At 41.0% G+C, this 22,665-nt stretch overlaps 1 protein-coding gene across 2 annotated transcripts in view; it reads right to left on the bottom strand.

Moving 5' to 3' along the window:
• RYK (receptor like tyrosine kinase) overlaps positions 1–20,892 on the bottom strand; it is a 102,727-nt gene extending 81,835 nt beyond the window's left edge. For both annotated transcript variants that reach the window (XM_079923072.1, XM_079923073.1), the window contains exon 1: positions 20,459–20,892. In XM_079923072.1, the coding sequence (XP_079779198.1) occupies positions 20,459–20,687 (229 nt within the window). In that variant the 5' untranslated portion in view covers positions 20,688–20,892. The remainder of the gene's footprint in view (positions 1–20,458) is intronic.
• Between the last annotated feature and the right edge of the window lie 1,773 nt (positions 20,893–22,665).

The raw sequence follows: 22,665 nt of genomic DNA, 5'->3' as shown, positions 1-22,665 counted from the left end.
AATGACTAAAACACCTTCCTTCAACTTTCCCTTAAAATACCCAACCAAAAGGCAAAATCTGGCAAAGCACTACGAACTGAAAAGCTCACAGTGAAAAGTTCAAAGCTCAGAAAGAACTTCACCATGCAACAGTGACAATGGGGCTGAAAGGAGAAGAAAATCCCTGGACTACGCATGCTCACTGTCTGAATAAGGATAACATGGGAAATCCTGAAGACGACAGAGAAGGCAACAAAGCTATAGGTTTCAGGGAAATCAGAAGCGGGCCAAGAATTACATTCCCAGACAAATTCTCATCATATGTGAAGACAACAGATTCTAAAAAAATACACCGATTATATATCCTTCCCCAAAAAAGCTACTCCAAAACATACTGAAAGGTTAATAACACTTTTATTTCTAACGTGAGGTAATCATTTTACACTGAGGTTTACATAATACATAATAATTCAAGTATAATCATCATGAATATAACTCTAAATGAAATGTAAGGAGTCCAAAAAATTCCCCAAATATTAGAAATGCAAAGAGAACCCAATGTAAGTACAATCTTCCCAAAATAATAGAAATATGAAGAGAACCCAATGTAAGTATAATCATGGTACAAAACTATCAGTCTGATCTTAGCATGTTGATACGTGTATCTCCATCCATAATTAATACGGCTGAGTGGACATGCAGACACACCAAGACCGTACTCTAAAGGAAATTCAATTCTTTCAAAGCATCAATAAGAGATTTAGAAAAAGTGATCAGCTATAATGAAAAGCACAGTCAATTTCATAAAGTAGAAAATGTATAGGCCACAATCTGACCACAGGTAAGAAGACAGAGAGTGAGGGAAAACATAACATAATAGATTGTGAAGTACCATCTATATCAAAGAGTTACCCATGTTCTAAGATTTCAACTATATAAAGAAAAATAAGAACATGGAAAAAAATACTGGAAAGATATTTACCAAAGACTGCCAATGCACGGTTAAATAACATATACTTTTCTTCTTCTTTATGGTCCTGTACACTTTCCAAATGGCCCATCAGTATGTTTTTACTCTGATAATCAGGAAATAAAATTAATAAAATAAAAAGAATTTTAAACAAATTGATTTTTAGAAAAAGATGAAATCTGTAGAGACTATCATACATTTATTTCTGAATGTAATCTTTTTTCTTTCCTTCCCCATCACGCTCAAAACAATTTTTAAGTAAAAGTGAAAGACAATGAAGACAGAATCTAGATAATCTACTTCTTTCTAATTGCTTCTAATTATTAGTGTTTCAAATATGACAGTAACAATTAAACGCAATCTCAAAGCAGGGGTAGTAGACAGCAAGGCTTATCCATTGTCTGGGAGTGGTGTGGTAGCCTCCACAGAGAAGCGGGCAGCGAGGAATGGTTAGAGAGGCAATGAGGGAAACAGTTTATTCAGTGATGCTATATTGAGCCAGCTGGGCACAAGACAGGAAAAGGGTAACTCTTTAAGAGACCAGGAAACAGAGCCTGGTAGAGGGGAGTGACTGAGAAAGTAGGTTGGGGTGTCCTGATCAGAACAAGGAAGTTCCAAGGGCTGAGAAAAGGACCAAGTCCAAAGTGTCCATTTCAATGAGTGCCTTATTTAGAAAAGAGACCTGAGAACCAGGACACCAGCATGGTCAAAGGAGTAACAGCTGAGAAAAAAAAAAAAAAATCACAGTAGATTTTAATATCCTTTGGGATAAAGGGAGGGAAATAATGAAAGCAAGTCAGGGTATAGTCACTGAGGATCATCTTGCAACTGAGTGGCTGCAACAACTCTAATGGGTCAAAGGTCATACAAGTATCAATAAACCTCAATGATATCAAAACAGACAAGGATGCTGAGTCAGTGTCCTGGGGCAAAACAATCAAAAATCAAAGTAAGAAAGAAAGGATATAATGCATGATAAAAGCTGGTCCCTTAATAAACAATCCAAAAAGGAAATTAAGAAAACAACTCCATTTATAATAGCACGCAAAAGAATAAAATACCTAACAATAACTTTAAACAAGGAGATAAAAGGTTTATCCGCTGAAAACTACAAAACATTGCTAAAATTAAGGAAGACCTAAATAAATGGAAAGACATCCCATCTTCATGGATTGGAAGACTCACTATTACTAATGTTAAGGTCAAAATACTACCCAAATGGATATATCAGTGCAATCCCTATCAAAATTCTAACCCCTTTTTTTGCAGAAATGGAAAGGCAGATTCTCAAATTAATATGGAATTGCAAGTGGCCTCCAACAGCCTAAACAGTCTTGAAAAAGAACATAGTTGAGTCACACTTTCCAATTTCAAAACTTACCACAAAGCCACAGAAACCAAAACAGTGTGGTACTGGCATAGTGATAGACAGCTAAATTGATGAAATAGAACTGAGAGTGCACAAATAAGCCTATATATTCCTAGCCAACTGATTTTTTTAAAAATAATTATTTATTTATTTATTTGGCTGCGCTGGGTTTTAGTTGTGGCACACAGGATCTTCAGTTGTGGCATCTTTAGTTGAGCCGTGTGGGATCTTTTTTTTTTTTTTTTTTAGTTGCGGCATGAAGGATCTAGCTCCCTGACCAGGGATTGAACCTCTGCATTGGAAGCGTGGAGCCTTAACCACTGGACCACCAGGCAAGTCCCTAGCCGACTGATTTCTGACAAGAGCGCCAAGACCACTTAATGGGGAAAGAACAGCCTCTTCAACAAATGGTGCTGGGACAACTGGATATCCACATGCAAAAAGAATGAAAATTAGACCCCTACCTCACACCATATACAAAAACTAATTCAAAATATAACAACATAAATATAAGACCTAAAACTATAAAACTCTTAGAAGAAAACAGGGATAAATTTTCATGACCTTGGATTTAGCAATGGATCCTTAGATATGTCACTAAAAGCAAGAGCAACAGAAGAAAACTAGATAAACTGGACTTCATAAAATTAGAACACTCCCTAACACCATACACAAAAATAAACTCAAAATGGATTAAAGACCTAAATGTAAGACCAGACACTGTAAAACTCTTAAAGGAAAGCATAGGAAGAACACTCTGTGACATAAATCACAGCAAGATCCTTTTTGACCCACCTCCTAGAGAAATGGAAATGAAAACAAAAGTAAACAAATGGGACCTAATGAAACTTAAAAGCTTTTGCACAGCAAAGGAAAACATAAACAAGACGAAAAGACAACCTTCAGAATGGGAGAAAATATTTGCAAACAAAGCAACTGACAAGGGATTAATCTCCAAAATTTACAAGCAGCTCATGCAACTCAATAACAAAAAAACAAACAACCCAATCCAAAAATAGACAGAAGACCTAAATAGACATTTCTCCAAAGAAGACATACAGATTGCCAACAAACACATGAAAGGATGCTCAACATCACTAATCATTAGAGAAATGCAAATCTACAATGAGGTATCACCTCACACCAGTCAGAATGGCCATCATCAAAAAATCTACAAACAATAAATGCTGAAGAGGGTATGGAGAAAAGGGAACCCTCTTACACTGTTGGTGGGAATGTAAATTGATACAGCCACTATAGAGAACAGTATGGAGGTTCCTTAAAAAACTAAAAATAGAACTACCATATGCCCCAGCAATCCCACTACTCGGCATATACCCTGAGAAAACCATAATTCAAAGAGTCATGTACAACAATGTTCATTGCAGCTCTATTTACAATAGGCAGGACATGGAAGCAACCTCAGTATCCATCGACAGATGAATGGATAAAGAACATGTGGCACATATATACAATGGAATATTACTCAGCCATAAAAAGAAACGAAATTGAGTTATTTGTAGTGAGGTGGATGGACCTAGAGTCTGTCATACAGAGTGAAGTAAGTCAGAAAGAGAAAAACAAATACCACATGCTAACACACATATATGGAATCTAAAAAACAAAAAAGAAAATGGTTATGAAGAACCTAGGGGCTGGACAGGAATAAAGACGCAGACCTACTAGAATGGACTTGAGGACATGGGGAGGGGGAAGGGTAAGCTGGGACAAAGTGAGAGCGTGGCATGGACATATATACACTACCAAATGTAAAACAGATAGCTACTGGGAAGCAGCCACATAGCACAGGGAGATCAGCTTGGTGCTTTGTGACCACCTAGAGGGGTGGAATAGGGAGGGTGGGAGGGAGGGAGACGCAAGAGGGAAGAGAGATGGTGATATATGTATATGTATAGATGATTCACTTTGTTTTAAAGCAGAAACTAACACACCATTGTAAAGCAATTATACTCCAATAAAGATGTTAAAAAATTTTAAAAAACCCTGCATATTGAAAGTCATTATCAAGGTGAAGACAACCTAGAAAATGGAGGAAAATATTGCAAGTTATGTATTTGATAAGGGTCTAGTATCCACAATATATAAAGAACTCTTACAACTCAACAGAAAGACAATTTAAAAATGGGCAAGGGACTTGAAAAGACATTTCTCCAAAGAAGACACACAAATAACCAACAAACACATGAACACCAGCAGTCATAAGGGAAATACAAACCAAAACCACAATGAGGTAAAACTTTATACTTACTAGGATAGCATTAATTAAAAAACAAACAAACAAGCAGAAAACAGCAAGTGTTAGCAAGGACATGGAAAAATTGGAACTTCTGTACATTGTTGGTGGGACTGCAAAACGGCTCAGCCACTGTAAGAAAGTTTGGTGGTTCCTCAAAAAGTTAAACATGGAATTACCACATGACCCACAATTCCACTCCTAGGTATATATCCAAAACTGAAAACAGGTACTCAAGTACTTAACACACATGTTCATAGAAGCATTATTCACAATAGTAAAGATGTGAAAACAGCCCAAATGTCCATCAACAGATGAATGAAGAAACAAACTGTGGTATATACATAGAAATGGAATACTATTCAGTCACAAAAAGGAGTGAAGTATTGATACATGCTACAATGTGAATGAACCCCCAAAACATTATGCTAAATAAAAGAAGCCGATAGAAAAGGTCTCATATTGTATTAGTCCATTTATATAAAATATCCAGGATAGATAAATCCACAGAAATAGAAAACAAATTGGTGGTTGCCAGAGGCTGGGGGAAGAGGGAGGTGAGAAAAAACTGCTTAACGGGTGAGGAGTTTTACTCTGGAGCAATGGAAATATTTTGGAACTACACAGGGTTGGTGGTCGCACAACATGGTATATGTACTCAATGTCACTGAATAATTTGTTCACTTTACAATGGTTAATTTTATGTCATGTGAATTTCACCCAATAAGTTATTATTTTTAAAGAAGAAAAGAAAAAAAGCTGACCCCTGCCCAATGAATGGGGAGGAAGTGTACTAAAACTGACTTCCAGTGACTAGAAAGTATTATGAGGAAAATATCACTCACAAGAAGAAAGCAGGTTTCAGTTAAGCTGAAGAGATAAAGCAGCAGTATGAAAGAGTCAGAGGAGACCTCAAAACAAAACTGGAGCTCTACAAGATAAAACTGAAAGTCCCAGCAGAACAGAGGACAGAGCTGGGGAACTAGAGTGGGTGGAAGGTAGAAAGGGGCTCTGCGGGAAAGCAGGCAGGAACAAGGGCGAACAGCCCTGGATTGAAGAGGTAGCATTTTGTTATTAGAATGTATAGAGGTTTTCTCTTCGAACCTAAGATGAAAAACATTTCAGTTCTTCGCCTATAATAATCAGACTTAAATTTCTCACTGCCAATTCCAGCAAAGTAGGAATGTTACTCTATTGTTAGAAAATATGACATTTATTCATAAGTTATTTTTAAACAACCCAAATTCCAAGCTGAGAATCCAAAGTTATTTCTGCAAAACTCTCAACAGCCATCAAGGAATATTCATTTTCCTCTAAACAATATTTAAAAAAGCTCAAGCCTAATTCAAGGCCTGTGTTCTATATGACCTGGCCTGTGTAGCTCAAGTTCAAATAACACAATAGTTTAAAAATTATTCTAAATGATTTTAAAAGTTAACTATTGGATTCCTAAGGCCACAACAATGGTCAATTAGTGTCAATGACCAAACCACCTCCCTTTAAAAAAGAGCCACCTTACAGCACAAAACAAAATACATTCCAGGAGCTGTTCACACGTCTGTCTTCCCCACTACCTTGCACCTCACAAGCAAGGCTGGGGTCTTAGGTTATTTGTAGGTACTCAAATGTTAGATGCATGAATGGCTAGCTGTAGATAAAAATCAACTACATCAAAGATAAACTTTAAGGGAAATGATGTTTTAAAGAAAACATCAGGAATCAGTTAAGGTAGAAAAACAAGTGATGTAGAAACAGAACTATAGCAGAGTTTTTGCTAATGAGCAGCTGAGTGACCTTTGGCAATCAATTATTTAACCACCTTCACCAGGCATCAATTTTCTCAACTATAAAACAAGGGAGTTAAACCAGATAAAGTTAAAGTCCCTCCTCAGCCCCAAAATTCTATTATTCTATGATATCATCCATGGTTTCCAAATGTCAGCCAAAACTCTATTATTCTATGATATCATCAATGGTTTCCAAATGCTAGTCAAAGCTTAAGTTAAAAATTTACTTAGTCAAAATAATCTTCTAGGTTCTGAGGACAGTGTGGTATACAAGCCAGAGGAAAAAAGCCAAAATCACTTACTACGTATGAAACCAGTAAATACTCTGTATTTTAATCAATGCTGAAATTAAATAAATACAGAGCTCTTACTTCAAATTTTCCTGGTTTATGGAAACTAACAAACTGAAATAAATACAATAAAGTAACAATTTGTCCATCAAAATCTCATAAACCTAGCTATAGTCGAATTATACCTAGAAAATTAGCTGAGACCTAATATTTAACTACATCATAAGAAGGGAATTTACAAATGTTAGACTATAGGAAAGGGGCATCCTATCTTCATAATTAAAAATGAAAAAGCACATAAATCTTCAATCCCCATAGCTGTTTAAACGATATTCTTGTAGATTAAATGAGATGTTTCATGTGATCTCTGCCCATTCAGATTTTCCTCCTACATTTCTCCTGCAACCATAAATGTCTGGATAGAAGTGGGCTGAGAGTACACATGTACACACAGAGAGTATAAAAAGAATTAAAGTGAGCTTTTAAGAGAAAGAAGACATCAACAATGGAAGACAAAGTAAACATGCCCCTTCCCTCCACCCGCTTCCTACAGGCTGCCTCCTCATCCCATGCCTAAAACTGGCCTCCTCAAAGGAAAGGCAAGAGGTCCATCCTTTGGTCCCTAAGAAGTGGCTAGGGGGTCAGCACCAAGAAAGGGAACCTCCTGATCCTCTCAAAGAAAAGCCAGCATCTGCAATCACTGAGCACCTTTCCTCACTCTGCCACTTTAGGAAGAGTACATGATGTGTGATCAAAATCAACAGCTCACTTAAAACAATCCACTGGAATGGTTATTAGTTGCCACTGCTTTAACAGATCAGGCTCCAGGATACAACTATTCCAGTACCAAGCATCTCCCCTCCCGTGTCTTCCATTTCAGTACATAACTTTGACTGTAATTCAGTGATCCCTGAAAATGGAAACCCAAAGCTCTCCATCACAAATGCTGTGCTCAGGTTTGCCTCTCTAGTACCTGTGATGATATGACCTTTGAGAGAAGTTGTGTGGAATCAAAGGGAGAGTGTGGTCACTTTTTTTTCTCTTCACGAGTATTGTCACTTTTGATTTCAAATGGATGACTCAAATAATACCGTCACCTTCCCCATCTGAAAATACTACAGCAGATGGATAAGAAATTATAAAGAGGGCTGACACTAAAACACAGGATCAGGGAACAAGATTTCACATCCAATTAATATAGCTGTCATCTTAAAAAAAAAATCCATAAAAGAATTCCCCCAAAGATGTGATTTGTACCACAACTGCAGAGATGTTAAAGGTGCTCCCCAATTCCTATGTAAGAATAGTAACAAAAACGTAACCCATAATCTCTAGCACTATAACATAAAATATGAAGCATGCCCTGCCATAGCGTGAGAATGTTCTAGTATCTGGTAAAATGATACTCTGGAAACTAATTTATCATTGGTTCCTGCACTATTTAAAGAAGAAAATGATCTCACCAAGCTCATGCATGCATTGCAAGTACAGCTCTAGAGTAGACATGGAGTAATTTACTCACAGTTTGACATAACCACCATTCAATTTCTTTCATAGCCAACTCCTAATAGGAGCACACACTCTCAGTCAGCCGTGGAGGCCATTAGTAACTTAGAGTTGGCTATTATGGCCAGGGGCTCAAAGCACAATGGAGAACTCACAAACATCGTTTCTCCCTCCCAGCAACTCCAAGTGCTAACTTGGAGTCAGGTTCCAAAGCTACCTGAATTCTTTTCTAAGGCAAGTCACTTAGCTCTCCACTAGAAGTTAGTGTCATGAGACCAGGGATCTATATCTGCTTTATTCACCAAAACATGTCAAGCCCCTAAAATAAGGCCTATTGTACATTCAATAAGTAATTGCTCAGCGAGTGATAAATGTTGCTACCCAAGGCAATCAACCAGGTGATGTCTAAGTGACCTCTCTTTCTAACATTCTATGATTTGAGTTTTTATCCAAAAACATACAAATCCCCCACCAATAACTAAAATAAATTATTTTGAGGACTATGTAGCATTTTCATATACATTATGGCAATATGATAACAGACATCCTGCTATACATCTCATATATGAGGAAACCAACACTCAGAAACATTAATTACTTGCCTACCCACATATAACAGAAGGAGGAGATGGACTTAAAACTCAAATATGCAGATTCCAAATCCAATATTTTCTCACACCATGTTAGCTAGTATAAACCCACATTTGTGCACATGTGCACGCATGCGTAGGTATACAACCTTAGTGCTTTTTCTTGAAATTAGACTAAATTCTCTCCTTTAACAAATAATCTAAGGAGTTAAACAACTTTAGAAAAGATGCAAACAATCAAAAAGATAATCCTTGGCCATTTCCACTTATGGACAAGATAGAATAACAGGACAAGATTAACCCTCTCATCTGAAATTATCAAAAAACAGACAAAGTATATGAGAGTTCAGAAAGACAAAGACAGCTAGAGTACATAGGACAAAGTACCAGAGAACAGAGAGTTACACAGAGAGAGAATTTCCAAGATCTGCAGAGGGTTGCCCCTCGAGCCTTCAGCTGAGTACTGATCATGCATAAGGAAGCCACACAAGGGCAGAGAAAAAATAAAAGGTTAACAGTGCATAGCACTTCATACATTTTGGAATATCACCTATTCCCACCAGCCAGACTGGAAAACCTCATGAGTCACAGGTCAATGAAGAAAGTACACGGAAGGGTCTTGACTCAGTAGTGGGGAATAATTGGACCTACACTGAGCACTGCTCCTGTCTTATCTAACAAGTCTTAAAAGCAAGACCTGAAAAGATCAAACTGCTTCCAAGTAACTTAACTGGTCCCAGAACAAAATGTAAGAATAATTACAGGAATACAAAAATATCCAGCACCCAACAGGGTAAAATTCATAATGTCTGCCATCTAGTCAAAAACTACCAGGCATGTAAAAAAGCAAAGTAAGTAGACAGACAGACAGATGACAGATCAACTGAAACCAACCCAGAACTGGCAGATGTTAGAATCAGCAGACATTAAAACAACTATTGTAACTGTACCCCACAAAAAGTTAAGTAGAGACATGGAAGATATAAAAAGACCCAAATCAAATTTCTAGAGATGAAAACTACAATGTACGAGATGAAAAAATACACTGGCTAGGATTAACAGCAGGTTAGCATTTCAGAAGGAAAGATTAGAAATTGTTTTCTGGTTTTTAATTATTTTTCCGGAATCTCTCTTGAATATTTTACATCCTTCAACTGTAGTGTGGACCAGCAGTCTGCTGAGAGACAGCTATGTGCGAAGCCATGAGGTAGCCTTAATCAGTAGGGAAACTATAGAACATGATGGGTACAGTGATACAGATGTGTTTGTACATGGTATAGAGCTATGGAAGCCAAGATGGGGGGCACCTTACCCAGAGGGGGGGTTCAGGGGACAGAGACTTGGGAAAATCAGGCAACTTCAAAGGAAATAAGCTATTAAAACTAATTTATTTAAACTTACATTCATAAGTTCAGGCCAATCCCCTTTTGGATAATAACTTAGCGGGCAATGGGAAATGATCAAGAGAATGATGACCCCAGTAAGGCACAAGATAGTGAATCCAAAAAAAACAAAAAGAAAATATGATTCATTCATTTATTCATTCACTGAACTTTTACTGAATATCCTACTATATGCCAGGTACTGATTTAGGTGCTGGGCATACAGAGTGGAACAATATAAAAGGTCTCTACTCAAACAGAATTAGCCTTCCTACAGAGCGAGATGGAAACAACAAAAGTATCAGGTACTTTAAAGAAAACAGGATGGGGGCTTCCCTGGTGGCACAGTGGTTTAGAATCCGCCTGCCAATGCAGGGGACATGGGTTCAAGGCCTGGTCCGGGAAGATCTCACATGCCGCGGAGCAACTAAGCCCACGCACCACGACTACTGAGCCTGCACTCTAGAGCCCGCGAGCCATAACTACTGAGCCTGTGTGCCACAACTACTGAAGCCCGTGTGCCTAGAGCCCGTGCTCTGAAACAAGAGAAGCCACCTCAATGATAAGCCTGCGCACCGCAACGAAGAGTAGCCCCTGCTCACCACAACTAGAGAAAGGCCGCACGCAACAACGAAGACCAATGTAACCACAAATTAATTAATTAAAAAAAAAAAAGGAAAAGAAAACAGGGTGACAGAACAGAGTGGCACTGAGGGTCAACCCTAGGAAGGCAAGGTTCTCTGAGGAAGTAACATTAAGCTAAGATCTAGAAGGCTCTAGCCATGTAAAGATCTAGGAAAAGTACATAAGGCAGAGCAATGCAGACCCTAGGGTGAAAAAAGCTTGGCACCAAAGGAACTAAACGGTGGTATGGTGGGGAGCAGGGACAAGGGAAGAAACAGGTGGCAGGCAAGAGTCTCTACATAAACATTCATTTAGAAATCAGGAAGATCTAAGCCTAGATATTTGGTATTTCTGAATTACTATTAATTTCTTAGGTGTGATAATAGTTATTACAAAATTTTAAAGAATTCCTATCTTTTAGAGATACATATCAAAAAATTTTTTACAAAATTTTATGTCTGAGTTTGCTTCAAAATAATCCAAGCAGAAGATGAGGGGGAGTAGGACAAGGGAGCAGATTGGGGAGTGGAGAAGTATAGACCAAACAGAACTGGCCATGAGCTGATAATTGTTGAAGCAGGATGATGGATACACAGAGGTTCATTATACTATTCTGTCTACTTTTGAATGTTTGAAATTTTACATAATAAATACATTTTTAAAAGCAAACATTTAAAATATAAGGAAAGGTATTAATAAATATAAATGCCCCCCTTCACAGGGGACTTATTAGGGCTGCAAAATTATTCTATATGATACTATACTGGATGCATTTGTCAAAACCCATATAACTACAACAGAATAAACCTTAATGTATGCAAATTTTTTTTTTTAATTCAGGCGGCAGGGGGAGTTGGATGAAGGTAATCAAAGAGTACAAACTTTCAGTTATAAGATAAATAAGTACTAGGGATATAATGTACATGATAAAGATAATTAACACTGCTGTATGTTATATATGAACACTGTTAAGAGAGGAAATCTAAGAGTTCTCATCACAAGGAATGAAATTTTTTTTCTCTTTAATATTTTATCTATATGAGATGATGGTGTTCACTAAACCTACTGTGGTTAATTATTTCATGATGTATGTAAGTAAAATCATTATGCTGGACACCTTAAACTTACACAGTGCTTTATGTCAATTAAATCTCAATAAAACTAGAAGGAAAGAAAATCACGTAGGCGGTCAAAGAATCCTAGGATGAAATATAGAATGTTAATAGATGCCCCCTTCCAGAACCAGCTTTTGAGGGATTCAGGTGTACCCATAAGCTTTCATCAGGGGGCCCTATAAGGTCCTCAAAGTCTAAGAACCCCCATCACAGTGTGCAAAACTTAATATGTGTGGGATCCACACCCTTGTCTAGGAAAAGGCCCTAAGGCTTTCACAAAATAAGGTTGAGAACCACTGATATTTCTCTTGCCAGCAACTTCCTAGCTGAAAAGTGAGTTACCATTGCTCTTAAACCTAATGGTAATATCTCACTGCCATCATTTGCCTACCCTGCAAGGACATTACTACACAGCCATTACCACAAGTAAATAATTTACCACCAGTGAATTTTACAACTCTGAAAGAAAGTCGTGACAGGTACCCAAAAAAAGGGAAAGGTGGCAAATTATGTCTGTCTCCTTCACAGTATCACCTTATTGGGACTTCCCTAGTGGCGCGGTGGTTAAGAATCCTCCTGCCAATGCAGGGGACACGGGTTTGAGCTCTGGGCCGGGACGATCCCACATGCCACGGAGCAACTAAGCCCATGAGCCAAACTACTGAGCCTGCTCTCTACAGCACGCGAGCCACAACTACTGAGCCCACGTGCCACAACTACTGAAGCCTGCGCACCTAAAGCCCATGCTCTGCAACAAGAGAAGCCACCACAATAAGAAGCCTGCGCACCATAATGAAGAGTAGCCCCCGCTCGCCACAACTAGAGAAAGCCCGCGTTCAGCAACAAAGACCCAACGTGGCCAAAAATAAATAAATAAATTTATTATTTTTTTAAAATCACCTTGTTAAAATACTATATTTCATTTAATCTAAAATGCACCATTATTTTTTGTGCCACTAAGATGCCACTAAGAAAGAAAAAGAGCTGTCAATTAACTGATGATTCACCATTGATTGTGAAATGGTTCCAATTTCAGAGATGTTCAAATGTGAAGAAGCCGTACATCTTACAATTCATGCAACATGCCATTCAAAAATCTCACTGGCTGGGCCCCATCTCAGATCTCCTAAACAAATTGCTCAGAGTAGGTATAGGAATCTGTACTTTGTTTAAGCCCCTCAGATGATCTAGTTAGATAAAGACTGAACTGTTAACTTTCAGAGGCAGCAGAGTAGAGAAGGCATGCACTTTAGAGTCATATAGCCCTAGACATCTCTGTGACCTCCAGCAAATTCTGTAATTTCCCAGAGCCTCAGCTTTATCTATAGATAAATGCCAATGCCATCTACTTCCAGTGGTTGATAAAATAAAATATGTGAAATAGTTGACACAGAGCAAGACATTTATATAAGAACATGTTCATTATTTATGAACAAGACACAACATATCTGTCTTTTGAACAAGAATGGGACCTATTAAATTACTTTTCAGAAATATTCTACCATTCAGCACTGTCACTTGCTGGGCATAGTTAAGTAAAATCAATTAATATGTGTTTATTACTTAATTCAGCAATACACACTTTTGTTCTGGCACACCACATTTTTAGAGGTCCTACATAATAATATCTTGATTAGAAAACATTGTACTTGATGTACAATAACACAAAAAAGCACACTTTTAAGCATAATATAATTTCAGAGTAGCTAATGGCTCTACTTCATGTCAAGTTTTTGTTTTGTTTTGTTTTAGTATGTATAGCTGGCAAGTTTTTTCAGAACACTGGCATAACTGTGTTAAAACCCCACAAGTAATGCTGTGGAACTTCTCAATTTGTGATGCTCAAAAAAATACCCACATGTTTCATTTGTTTCTAAAATGATCCTTAAAATCCAAACAGTGTTCCAGGCAGCACCTTCAGAACTGACTAGTCAACTCAGGATATGACTCATAGGGGACAGGTTAGCCATAACTGGACAGAGTTCTCCCACATGTGTAGCACGAAGAAGGAAAAAAAAAACTCAAAACCCACAATTGCACAATGTCTCAGTCTTGTTCTCCCAGTGAAGAACACATGGATTCAAATTAATGCTGCATCAATGCCACCAACCCTACCCAAATGCCCAGGATTAAGAGTGTGCTGCAAGGTGCTAACCCACCTCCACCAGCACCCACCTCCTCAAAGTCTGGGCAGTGGCAGGATATGCCAGACACCAGCAGAGAGGACACCCTCACTGCCCTCCCCCAAACACTTGCCCTGAGGTTGAAGAGGAAGAGAGGTGCTGGGAGGAGAGGAACAAGTGGCTCGTCTCATCTTTCTTTTTCCTCAACCATTTCCCAAAAAGAGTCCTTCAGTTCAGCTGCCCAAATGTGAAACTCAGATTCCTCTGTGACTCCTCCCTCTTCTTTAGCCCTGAGGTGTCCTCCACTAAGTCTTCGCCAAACTCCCAGAAAATTCCTCACAAATCCATCCCACTCCCCCTCAACTGTCCTAGTTGATTCCTCTTACCAGCACAAGGCTGACTCTGTCCCATTTCCCAGATCCAGCTTTTCAGTCTTCAAGCCACCCTTTTCACTGGGGCCGAAGCTGTCTTTTCTAGAACCCAGTCCTATCTGTATACTCTCCTTTCCTAAGTTCAACAGTTCCTCATTACCTATAAAATAAACTTCAAATTCCTAACCTAACTGCAACCTACCTCCCAGCTTTATATTCTGCCACTCCCTGGTTTTGCCAAATTTTCTCACCTTAGCCTACTCCTTGAATTCACACAAATTTGCTTCCATACAGCTATGGATTTGTTCGTGCTATTTTCTCTGCCTGACATGAAATGCTCCTCTTTTCTGTCTTTCAAGTTCATCCTTCAAGATGAGGCTCAAATGTCTCCTTTCCTGGAACACATTCCTGAAAGCCCCTAAGCCTCTCCACTCCCCCTCCTTCTACAGTCAAAAGTAATCATTCCCACAAAAACTTGTATCAATCAGCAGTATAACTCTTATCTCAGTGTTATAGTTGTAGATACAACTGTTAGTCTCCCCTACGAAATTTTGAGTTCTTCAAGAAAAGGAATTCAGTAATTTTGAATTGCCATTTTCTACCACAATATATGGTACTTGGTTGGGCTTCAAAAATTTTTACTGGACTGATTTGGGGAGCAATGATCTCAACTAGTATTGAACTGATTTTAAAAAAGATGTGAACAACACTTAACTCTTTCAGAGGATATTTATTTTAACGGAGAGGCAAGTTATCCAAAGTGAATTTCTAATTGGTATGAGGCGGAGTCTATTCTCAGAAGTCCCCCTGACTCCTACAGATTCCCTATCACCACCATCACCGCTGCCATGACCAGTTTATATCATAACCCCCACCCATCAGCATCTTATTCCCACACCCCCTAGTACTGCCCCAGCCACAGACTGATTTCACCAGCTCTGGACTTCCAGGGAACTCAGCTATTAGAATTATCAAGTAGATAGAGAACAGGAGAGAATGCAGATAATAATCAAGACCACAGATGAGCACATGTGGCAGCAGGCTTGCCGATTCTAGTCCTTAAGCATTTTGGTTAATCACAGCTCCTCCAGAGCTGACAAAGAGGCAATATGGATTCCAGACTGAGTCAAGACCCGGCCCTCTATTCACTGCCCAAAGGGCCCCAGATCAGTCTTCATCAGTAAAATAGAGAAATGGATGCCTACACTGCAGCCTAAGCAGGGCCTGGGGACACAGGGATGCCACATAAAACGTCTGAGGCTTTTGGAGTCTCTATACCGATGGACTTCTATCAAGACTGCATGCCCTACTACCAAGGAATGAGCTAGTTACATACTTCCTGCACATCTGTTTCCTCATCTATGTTATGGAAGTAACAATACACACCCAAAACAGGGATTACCTTTGTACCTGACACAGGCAAGATTGCCACACGTCAGCAGCATTCTAAATTCAAGTGTCAACCATTTCTGTGACCACCACCACTACTCTTCCTAATACTGTTAGTACCAAAAAACTACACATCACCAGCTCTTCAATAGTCAAAGCCCAACCATTTACACACTGTAGAATGACCACTTGCCTTTACCCCCATCCTCCTAGGAATCCTCTAAAATGACAGTAATGAAATCACAAAGACATTAAACCACAAACACAGAAAGGGAAAGAAGACAATGCAACATATATTTCAACAAACTTTTGCAAGATGGAAAGCAGTTGAAGGAGTGGTCACTGCCTCTCAGAACCTCTGGAGGGACTCAGCCCTGGATGCAACAAGGGCCACCAAAGGCTGGCTTGAGGCTCTGGCCTGTCAAAGGGGGAGCCTCTGATGAGGGGCATTCAAAGCAGTTGGGCCCCCAGGTCCAGCAAGAGACCCAAAGTTTTTCTGAAAAAACTGAACCAGAGAGGCTGGTGTACCACCAAGCACACCAGAGGCAGCAGACTGCAGGTGTCTTCTCTGCAGACACTGATCAGTCCCAAAGAAGCTGTGAAGGTGCTGATATGTGTGTGTGCGGGGGGGCTCCCAATGAAATGTTCACCCACATTCCAAGGGAGGCCAATAGACCACCCACCTACCCACCCACAAGCTTGCCCTCCCCTAATCAACTTTTCAGCATCTCACTCTTAATTACAGACAGCCAAGGATCAACAGATACTATCTAAATGAACAGAAAAAGAACTCTGAAATGAACAGGCACATTGGAGGAAGCAGAAGAAATATTTTAAAAATGTTAAACATACAGAAAAAATTAAAAACAACAAACACATGCCCCAAAGATAAGTGAAGATAATACATCCATAAAATTAGAATAAAATGAAATGGAAATGGAAACAGAAAACAAAGAGTTCTAAAATTTAAAATCATCATTAAAATTTTAAAAATAAAAGAGCTTGGAAGACAAAATTAAGAAAATTTCCCCCTCTTCCCACCTCCAAACATAGAGATATAAATAAGAGGCAACATACGTTGAGTATCTGAAGATCAATTCCAGAAGATTCAATAACCAAACCAATAGATATCTCAGAAACAAACAAAACAAGTGATGGGTAGGAAATTATCAGAAGTAACAGACATTTTTGAAAACTGAAGGATATGAGTCTCTTGATTGAAAGGGCTCACTAAGACTAGAGGGACCACAAACAGAAGGAAGGACCCACACCTGAAGCTGATAAAATTACAGAATTTTTTTAAAGACAAAGACCCTAAGCTCAAAAAACAGAAAACAAACAAACAACAACAACCAAACAAAAAAAAAAAAAGAAAAAAACACACAAGGAAAAAAAGGAATCAGAATGATTTTGGATTTTTCATCAGAAACCCTTAAAGCCAGAAAACTGTAAAAATGCCACCAAAAATCGGGAAAATATTTTTTTTTCTGTCTAATATTCTAAATTCAGCCAAATCACCTATAAAGCATGAGGATAGGATAGACACCTTCAGACATATAAGGCTTCAAATTATTTACCTCCCATGCAACCCTTCTCAGTAAGCTACTGAGGATATACTTTAGCAAAATGAAGCAAACAAAGAAAAAGGAAGACAGAAGATCCAGGAAACAGAGGCTCCAAGACAGGAGAGAAGGGTACAGTATGTGCAGGAAAAATAATCCCACTGTCCAGATTGGAAGAAGAGGATGGAATGCTCCAAAGCAGGGAGTCTCTAAGAGGAAACCAAGTGAAAGTGATAGATGATTTGATGTGTTACCTGGAAAAAAAATATCAAAAGGCATTTAACATATTTCTTGGAGTGTATGAGAGATTGTAGCCATAGATACAGAAAAGACTCAAAAAGTTTATAGTTTATTTGCTCCAGGAAAAACAATAACATACAGGAGAAGAAAACATAACCATGGGTCACTATTTAACTCACAAGTGAGTTTATATATGTGTGTGTGTGTGTGTGTGTACGTATACGTACATGTATACATATAATAATGTATAATAAAAATTTACAATATAAATATATACACAATAATCTAAATACAGACTGCTGCTTTTACTAAAAATGATGTAACTATATTGGGGGGTTTGGGCAAGAGAAGAGGACAACTGCTCAGTTATGATACTAGGAAGTGAAATGCTTATTCTACATTGATTTCAAAATATGAAAAGTAAAAAAAACAGGGGAAAAAAAAAAAAAGAGCTAGCTTGGGATAGTAGCTTCCACTAGAAAGTAGGGCCCGGAGGATAAAAAGGCCAAAGGCAGAAGACTGCTGTTTTTTCATTTGAGGTCTTTTAGCACTATTTGATTTCTTTTTTTAACTATGTGCATATATGAATTGGATTAAAACAACTTATTCTCATGTCAAGAACAATCAGTTCAATTTATAAAGATGTCACTACCAACTTTATTTATAAGTTTCATACTTGGAATTGCAAATTAATTGTCTTACAAATATTATAAAGTGATGGTTAGTTTCCCAAGTCAGCTTTCAGAAGGCATTTAACCCATAATGATACAAAAACATGGTACAAAGTATTTCAAGTAGTCTTAAACACCATAAGCATAAGAGTTCCTGTGGGAAACTGCATTCTGAGAAATCAGTATGCCTGGTATACATCTCAGCCCCACCCAATTGTTCTTCCCCAGCCAGGGGCAGCTAAAAAATAAAGTCAGAATAGATGCGGAAGATGGAAGGAAGGAGAGGACCTGGATCTGGCAGGATGGAGAGTCAAGAGACCCACTGTAACAGGTCAACTCTGTTTGCATTAGAGAAAATACTACTGAAGGTTCCCCTTGTCCCAGAGGTGGACCAAGGTTGATCAGTGAGGAAATCCTCCCTCCCCTCTTCCCAACAGCTCACTCCTGGGCACAAACTGGATGCTCATCAATCAGGTAACAAATACATCATTTCAAGTATTAATTAGCAATGACTCCTTTTCCACCATGCCATAATCAAACTCCTATATAAATATCTTTATTTCATTCAATGAAATTTGAAACTTGTTGTGGCCTATGTCAACACTATGTTTGATTATTTTTTAAAAAAGATTATTAAATGTGTGACCTTGAGCAAGTTTAAGTCTCACTTTCCTCATCTCTAAAAGAGGAATAATGATATCCACCTCACTGGGTCACAAGAAAATTAGAGGAAATAATGTGTATAAAACATGTAGGAGGAAGTATATGGCAGGCACTCAATCAATGTCAGCCTCTGGTTGTGCCATGTCCCCTACCTCAATTGGTTTCTTATATGTAAACAAAGTCACAAACTATATACACGCTTTTAACCAAAAAACCTTTACAAAACCATGCATAATACATTCATATTTTTAAAATTAATGTTATGAGTCAATTTATAAGCATTCATTATTTTTCCTAAACCTTAGTCTTGTTTCAAGTACTAATCCAATTTGCTGTTTTAACTTAGCTAAATTAAATTCAGCTAATTCCACCAGACTAAAAAGAGGATTATAGACTGGCAGGACATTACAAAAACACAGCATTCTTTGGTTAAAGGGGACAAACCCGTATATGTAACAATGTCTAAACAGCCTGCTTAAAAGCAGTTCCATTTTAACACTGAGTGGACTTCAGCAGACCTCAAGAAAGTCTTATAACAAAAAAAATTGAATAAAATGACAGCTAATGGATGCTTAAAAGAATAATTTTCCCCCTCAAACACTTAGACGCACCACAAATCTGAGATGAAATAAAAATGAAAAAAAAATGTGGTTTTCTGGCCCATAATACACAAAAGAAAGTGAATGTATAGCTATCTGCAACTACCAAAGACTTCCCATTTGGGGCCATTTCTATCAGAACTTCCTCTAAGGGGTCATTTCCAGAATCCACAAAGTCACATTTTTCTAATTAATTCCCCAATGACAAAGCTAATTAGGTAGCACAGAACCACCAACTGACCCAAAGCCAAGTTCTCCTTTTCTTACAAGGTATTCTAAGTAGAAGAGTGGCCCAGAAATTCAGAATCAGTCCAAACTCCAACACAAGAACCAAAAAGGTACTGAAAAAGCTAAAAGGTCGGCTACCTGGAGATTCATTCACTGTTGTAAAATACGCTTATCGGTCCCAAGATTTGGAGACTGTCACGAACATGTAGTGCCCTTATAACCAATCTCTGTCTCTCATTTAAAAACAAAACAAAACAAAAAACTACGATAACCAGAAAGTATGAGCACCGTAGTGTGGCCTCTACTGGGGCATCAAAACCACAGCAGATTTAACCTAAATAAAACGTGGATTTCGAGTATCCAAAATCCAGGGCCCTAGAGTGACACGTTGAGGAAAGGTCAAAGAAACTTGGAGCGGCAGGGAAGAAGAGTCTGCCTCTAGGGAATAAGGCGAAAGGCTAAAGAGGCTGTAAGCAGGCTGGAACGGGGTAGATCGCCGGGGGCCGAGGGGTCCCCGGGTCTTTCCGCGACGTGCGGGGGAGGCCGGAAGGCTGGCCCAGGGCGGGGGCCGGGCAGGGACCACACCTCCCGGCCAGCAAGGCAGGCAAAGGCCGGGGCCCAGAGGCGACCCGGGGCGCTGGGGCCTGCCCGCCCGCGGTCCAGGTCGCGCGGACTGGGCCGCCGGCGGCCGGAAGCACCGGGGCCCGACCCTACCTGCCCACCCCGGCGCAGGCGGCCCCACTCACCGATAAGCCGGCGCACCTCATCCTCGCTCAGGTAGAGGCTTACGCTGGGCCCGGCGGACGCGGGAGGCAGCGCCGGCGGCCTCGGGGCAGGGGCGGCGGCGGCGCCTGGTGCGAGCAGCAGCGGCAGCAGCGCGAGCAGGAGCAGCAGCGGCGGCGGCGGGGCCCTCAGGCCGCGGGTCCACGGGAGGCGGCCCCGGCCCGGCGGCCCCGGCCGCGCCGTCCTGCGCATGGCCACCGCCGCCGCCGCCGAGGAGAAGCGTGGGCCGCCCGCCGCGCCGCCGCCGCCCACCCCCGGCCCCGAGCCCCTCACAGCCCCGAGCCGGGGGCGGCCGCCCAGCTCATCGCGCCGCCGGCCCGTGGCACCCTGCCGCCGCTTCAGACCGCCGGAGCGCGCCGCCGCCGCCGCCGCCTCCTCGGCCGCATCTTCCGCTGCGGGAGGCGGGCCGCGGTGGCGCGCGTGCGCGCGCCGCCGCCGCCTCGAGAGCGCGCACGCACGCACCGCCTCCTCCGTGCGGGCCCGAGCCCGGCGAGTAGCGCTTTGAGTTTCCAGGTTCTCTGAAGGCGAGGGGCTCCCCGGTCACCCTGTAAAGGAGCCCGTCCCCGCCCCCCGTTGTCACCAACCTGATGTTTGCTTGTCTATTGTCTGTACCACACACACCCCCGCCCGGGATGGAGGGTCCAGGCAGGCAGGCCCGGGCAGCGCCTGCAGCCGAGTAGGCTTCCAGATTCAGGGAAATGCTTGGATGGGGCCGCTCTGATGGCAAAAGAGAAACATGCTTTTTATTTGGAGAGAAAAAGAGAAAATACCTTTTATCCTACCAACGGAGGTCAACATTAACATTTCTGTGTCTGTTTTGATGGATATATACTGTATACTTTTACTTTCTAAGAAGATCTTGTTGAGCAAACTGCAAACTTTAACCTTATTCCTCCTACACATTACAAATTTTTATTTTTTATAATCGTTTTGCGTCTCTATAATCAACCTGAATTTGGGGCTGTCAACCCGTGGTCCATGCTGGACTTTGACAGCTCCCCCCCGCATATGAAGTTGTGTGCAAAAGTGTGTGTCTGCCTCTCGGTGTGTGCTGTGTGTGGGCTTGAGCACACACAGAGAAGTGATATGTACATCTCCTCATTTGTTTCAGGGAGTCCTTGTCCCTGAAAGACGTTAAGAATCACGGATACACCTCGTCTCTTTTAAAGGCCGACCAGCGAGCTGGTGCACCTCGTGACGTATTTATTGATGAGTCGCGGTCAAACCTGCTCCAGGTGCTGCCTCTCTTCGTGAGGTTTCCAAGCATCCCGGCCAGGCCTGGGTCACCTAGCCCCTGTGGGCAGCCTAGACCCTGCCCTGACCCTATGCCTCCCACCAGGCCTGTGCCTCTGGGAACAGCTGCTCCCGGGCCAGGCCCAGCTTCAGTGCACAGTTGCTGCAAGAGCAGTGAGGCCCTGGGAGGCTGCTATTTTTATCCTCTGGGGTGGGTGGCGGAAGAGCCGGGCTGATGAGGCGGGAAGTCCTGGAACTTGATTTTCTCCTTCTCTACTGAGAGGGATGGATTGAGTTTAGAGATAAACCAGCCTTGATTTGTCAAGCCTCAACTCCCCAGCACAGAATACTGTGCCCATCATTCTACAGGAGGAGGATGAGAAGAGGGTGAGGGCTGAGGAAAAGTGCTCCACCTGAGAACGATAAAGCCACAAAGGTCAGCAAAAATACTTCTCTTGGGGCAGCCACTGCTACTTATTAGGGGACCAGGGCTCTGTCAAGAAGGGCTTGGGGGGCTTCCCTGGTGGCGCAGTGGTTGAGAGTCCGCCTGCCGATTCAGGGGACGCGGGTTCGTGCCCCGGTCCGGGAGGATCCCACATGCCGCGGAGCGGCTGGGCCCGTGAGCCATGGCCGCTGAGCCTGCGCGTCCGGAGCCTGTGCTCCACAACGGGAGAGGCCACAACAGTGAGAGGCCCGCGTACCGCAAAAAAAAAAAAAAAAAAAAGGCTTGGGGCTAGTAATGTGCTGTGTGAACAGGCTCTCAATTCAGACAGTAGGAGTTTTTTTAAAGGATGGCATCTTCCCGGCATTTTTTAAAATGACTCACAGTCCCCCTGTAAGGAAGCCCCTGTCTTTAAGGCAATCTCCTCTTATCAGTGACTTCTTGAGGGAGAGTGTGGTGTCAGCAGAGCACGGAGCTGTCTGGCAGTCAGGCCTG

This window comes from Stenella coeruleoalba (genome assembly GCF_951394435.1).
Source record: "Stenella coeruleoalba genome assembly, chromosome: 5".
Taxonomy (NCBI): domain Eukaryota; kingdom Metazoa; phylum Chordata; class Mammalia; order Artiodactyla; family Delphinidae; genus Stenella; species Stenella coeruleoalba.
The sequence above is the reverse complement of the archived record's forward strand: the minus strand, read 5'-3'. Positions and strand labels throughout refer to the sequence as shown.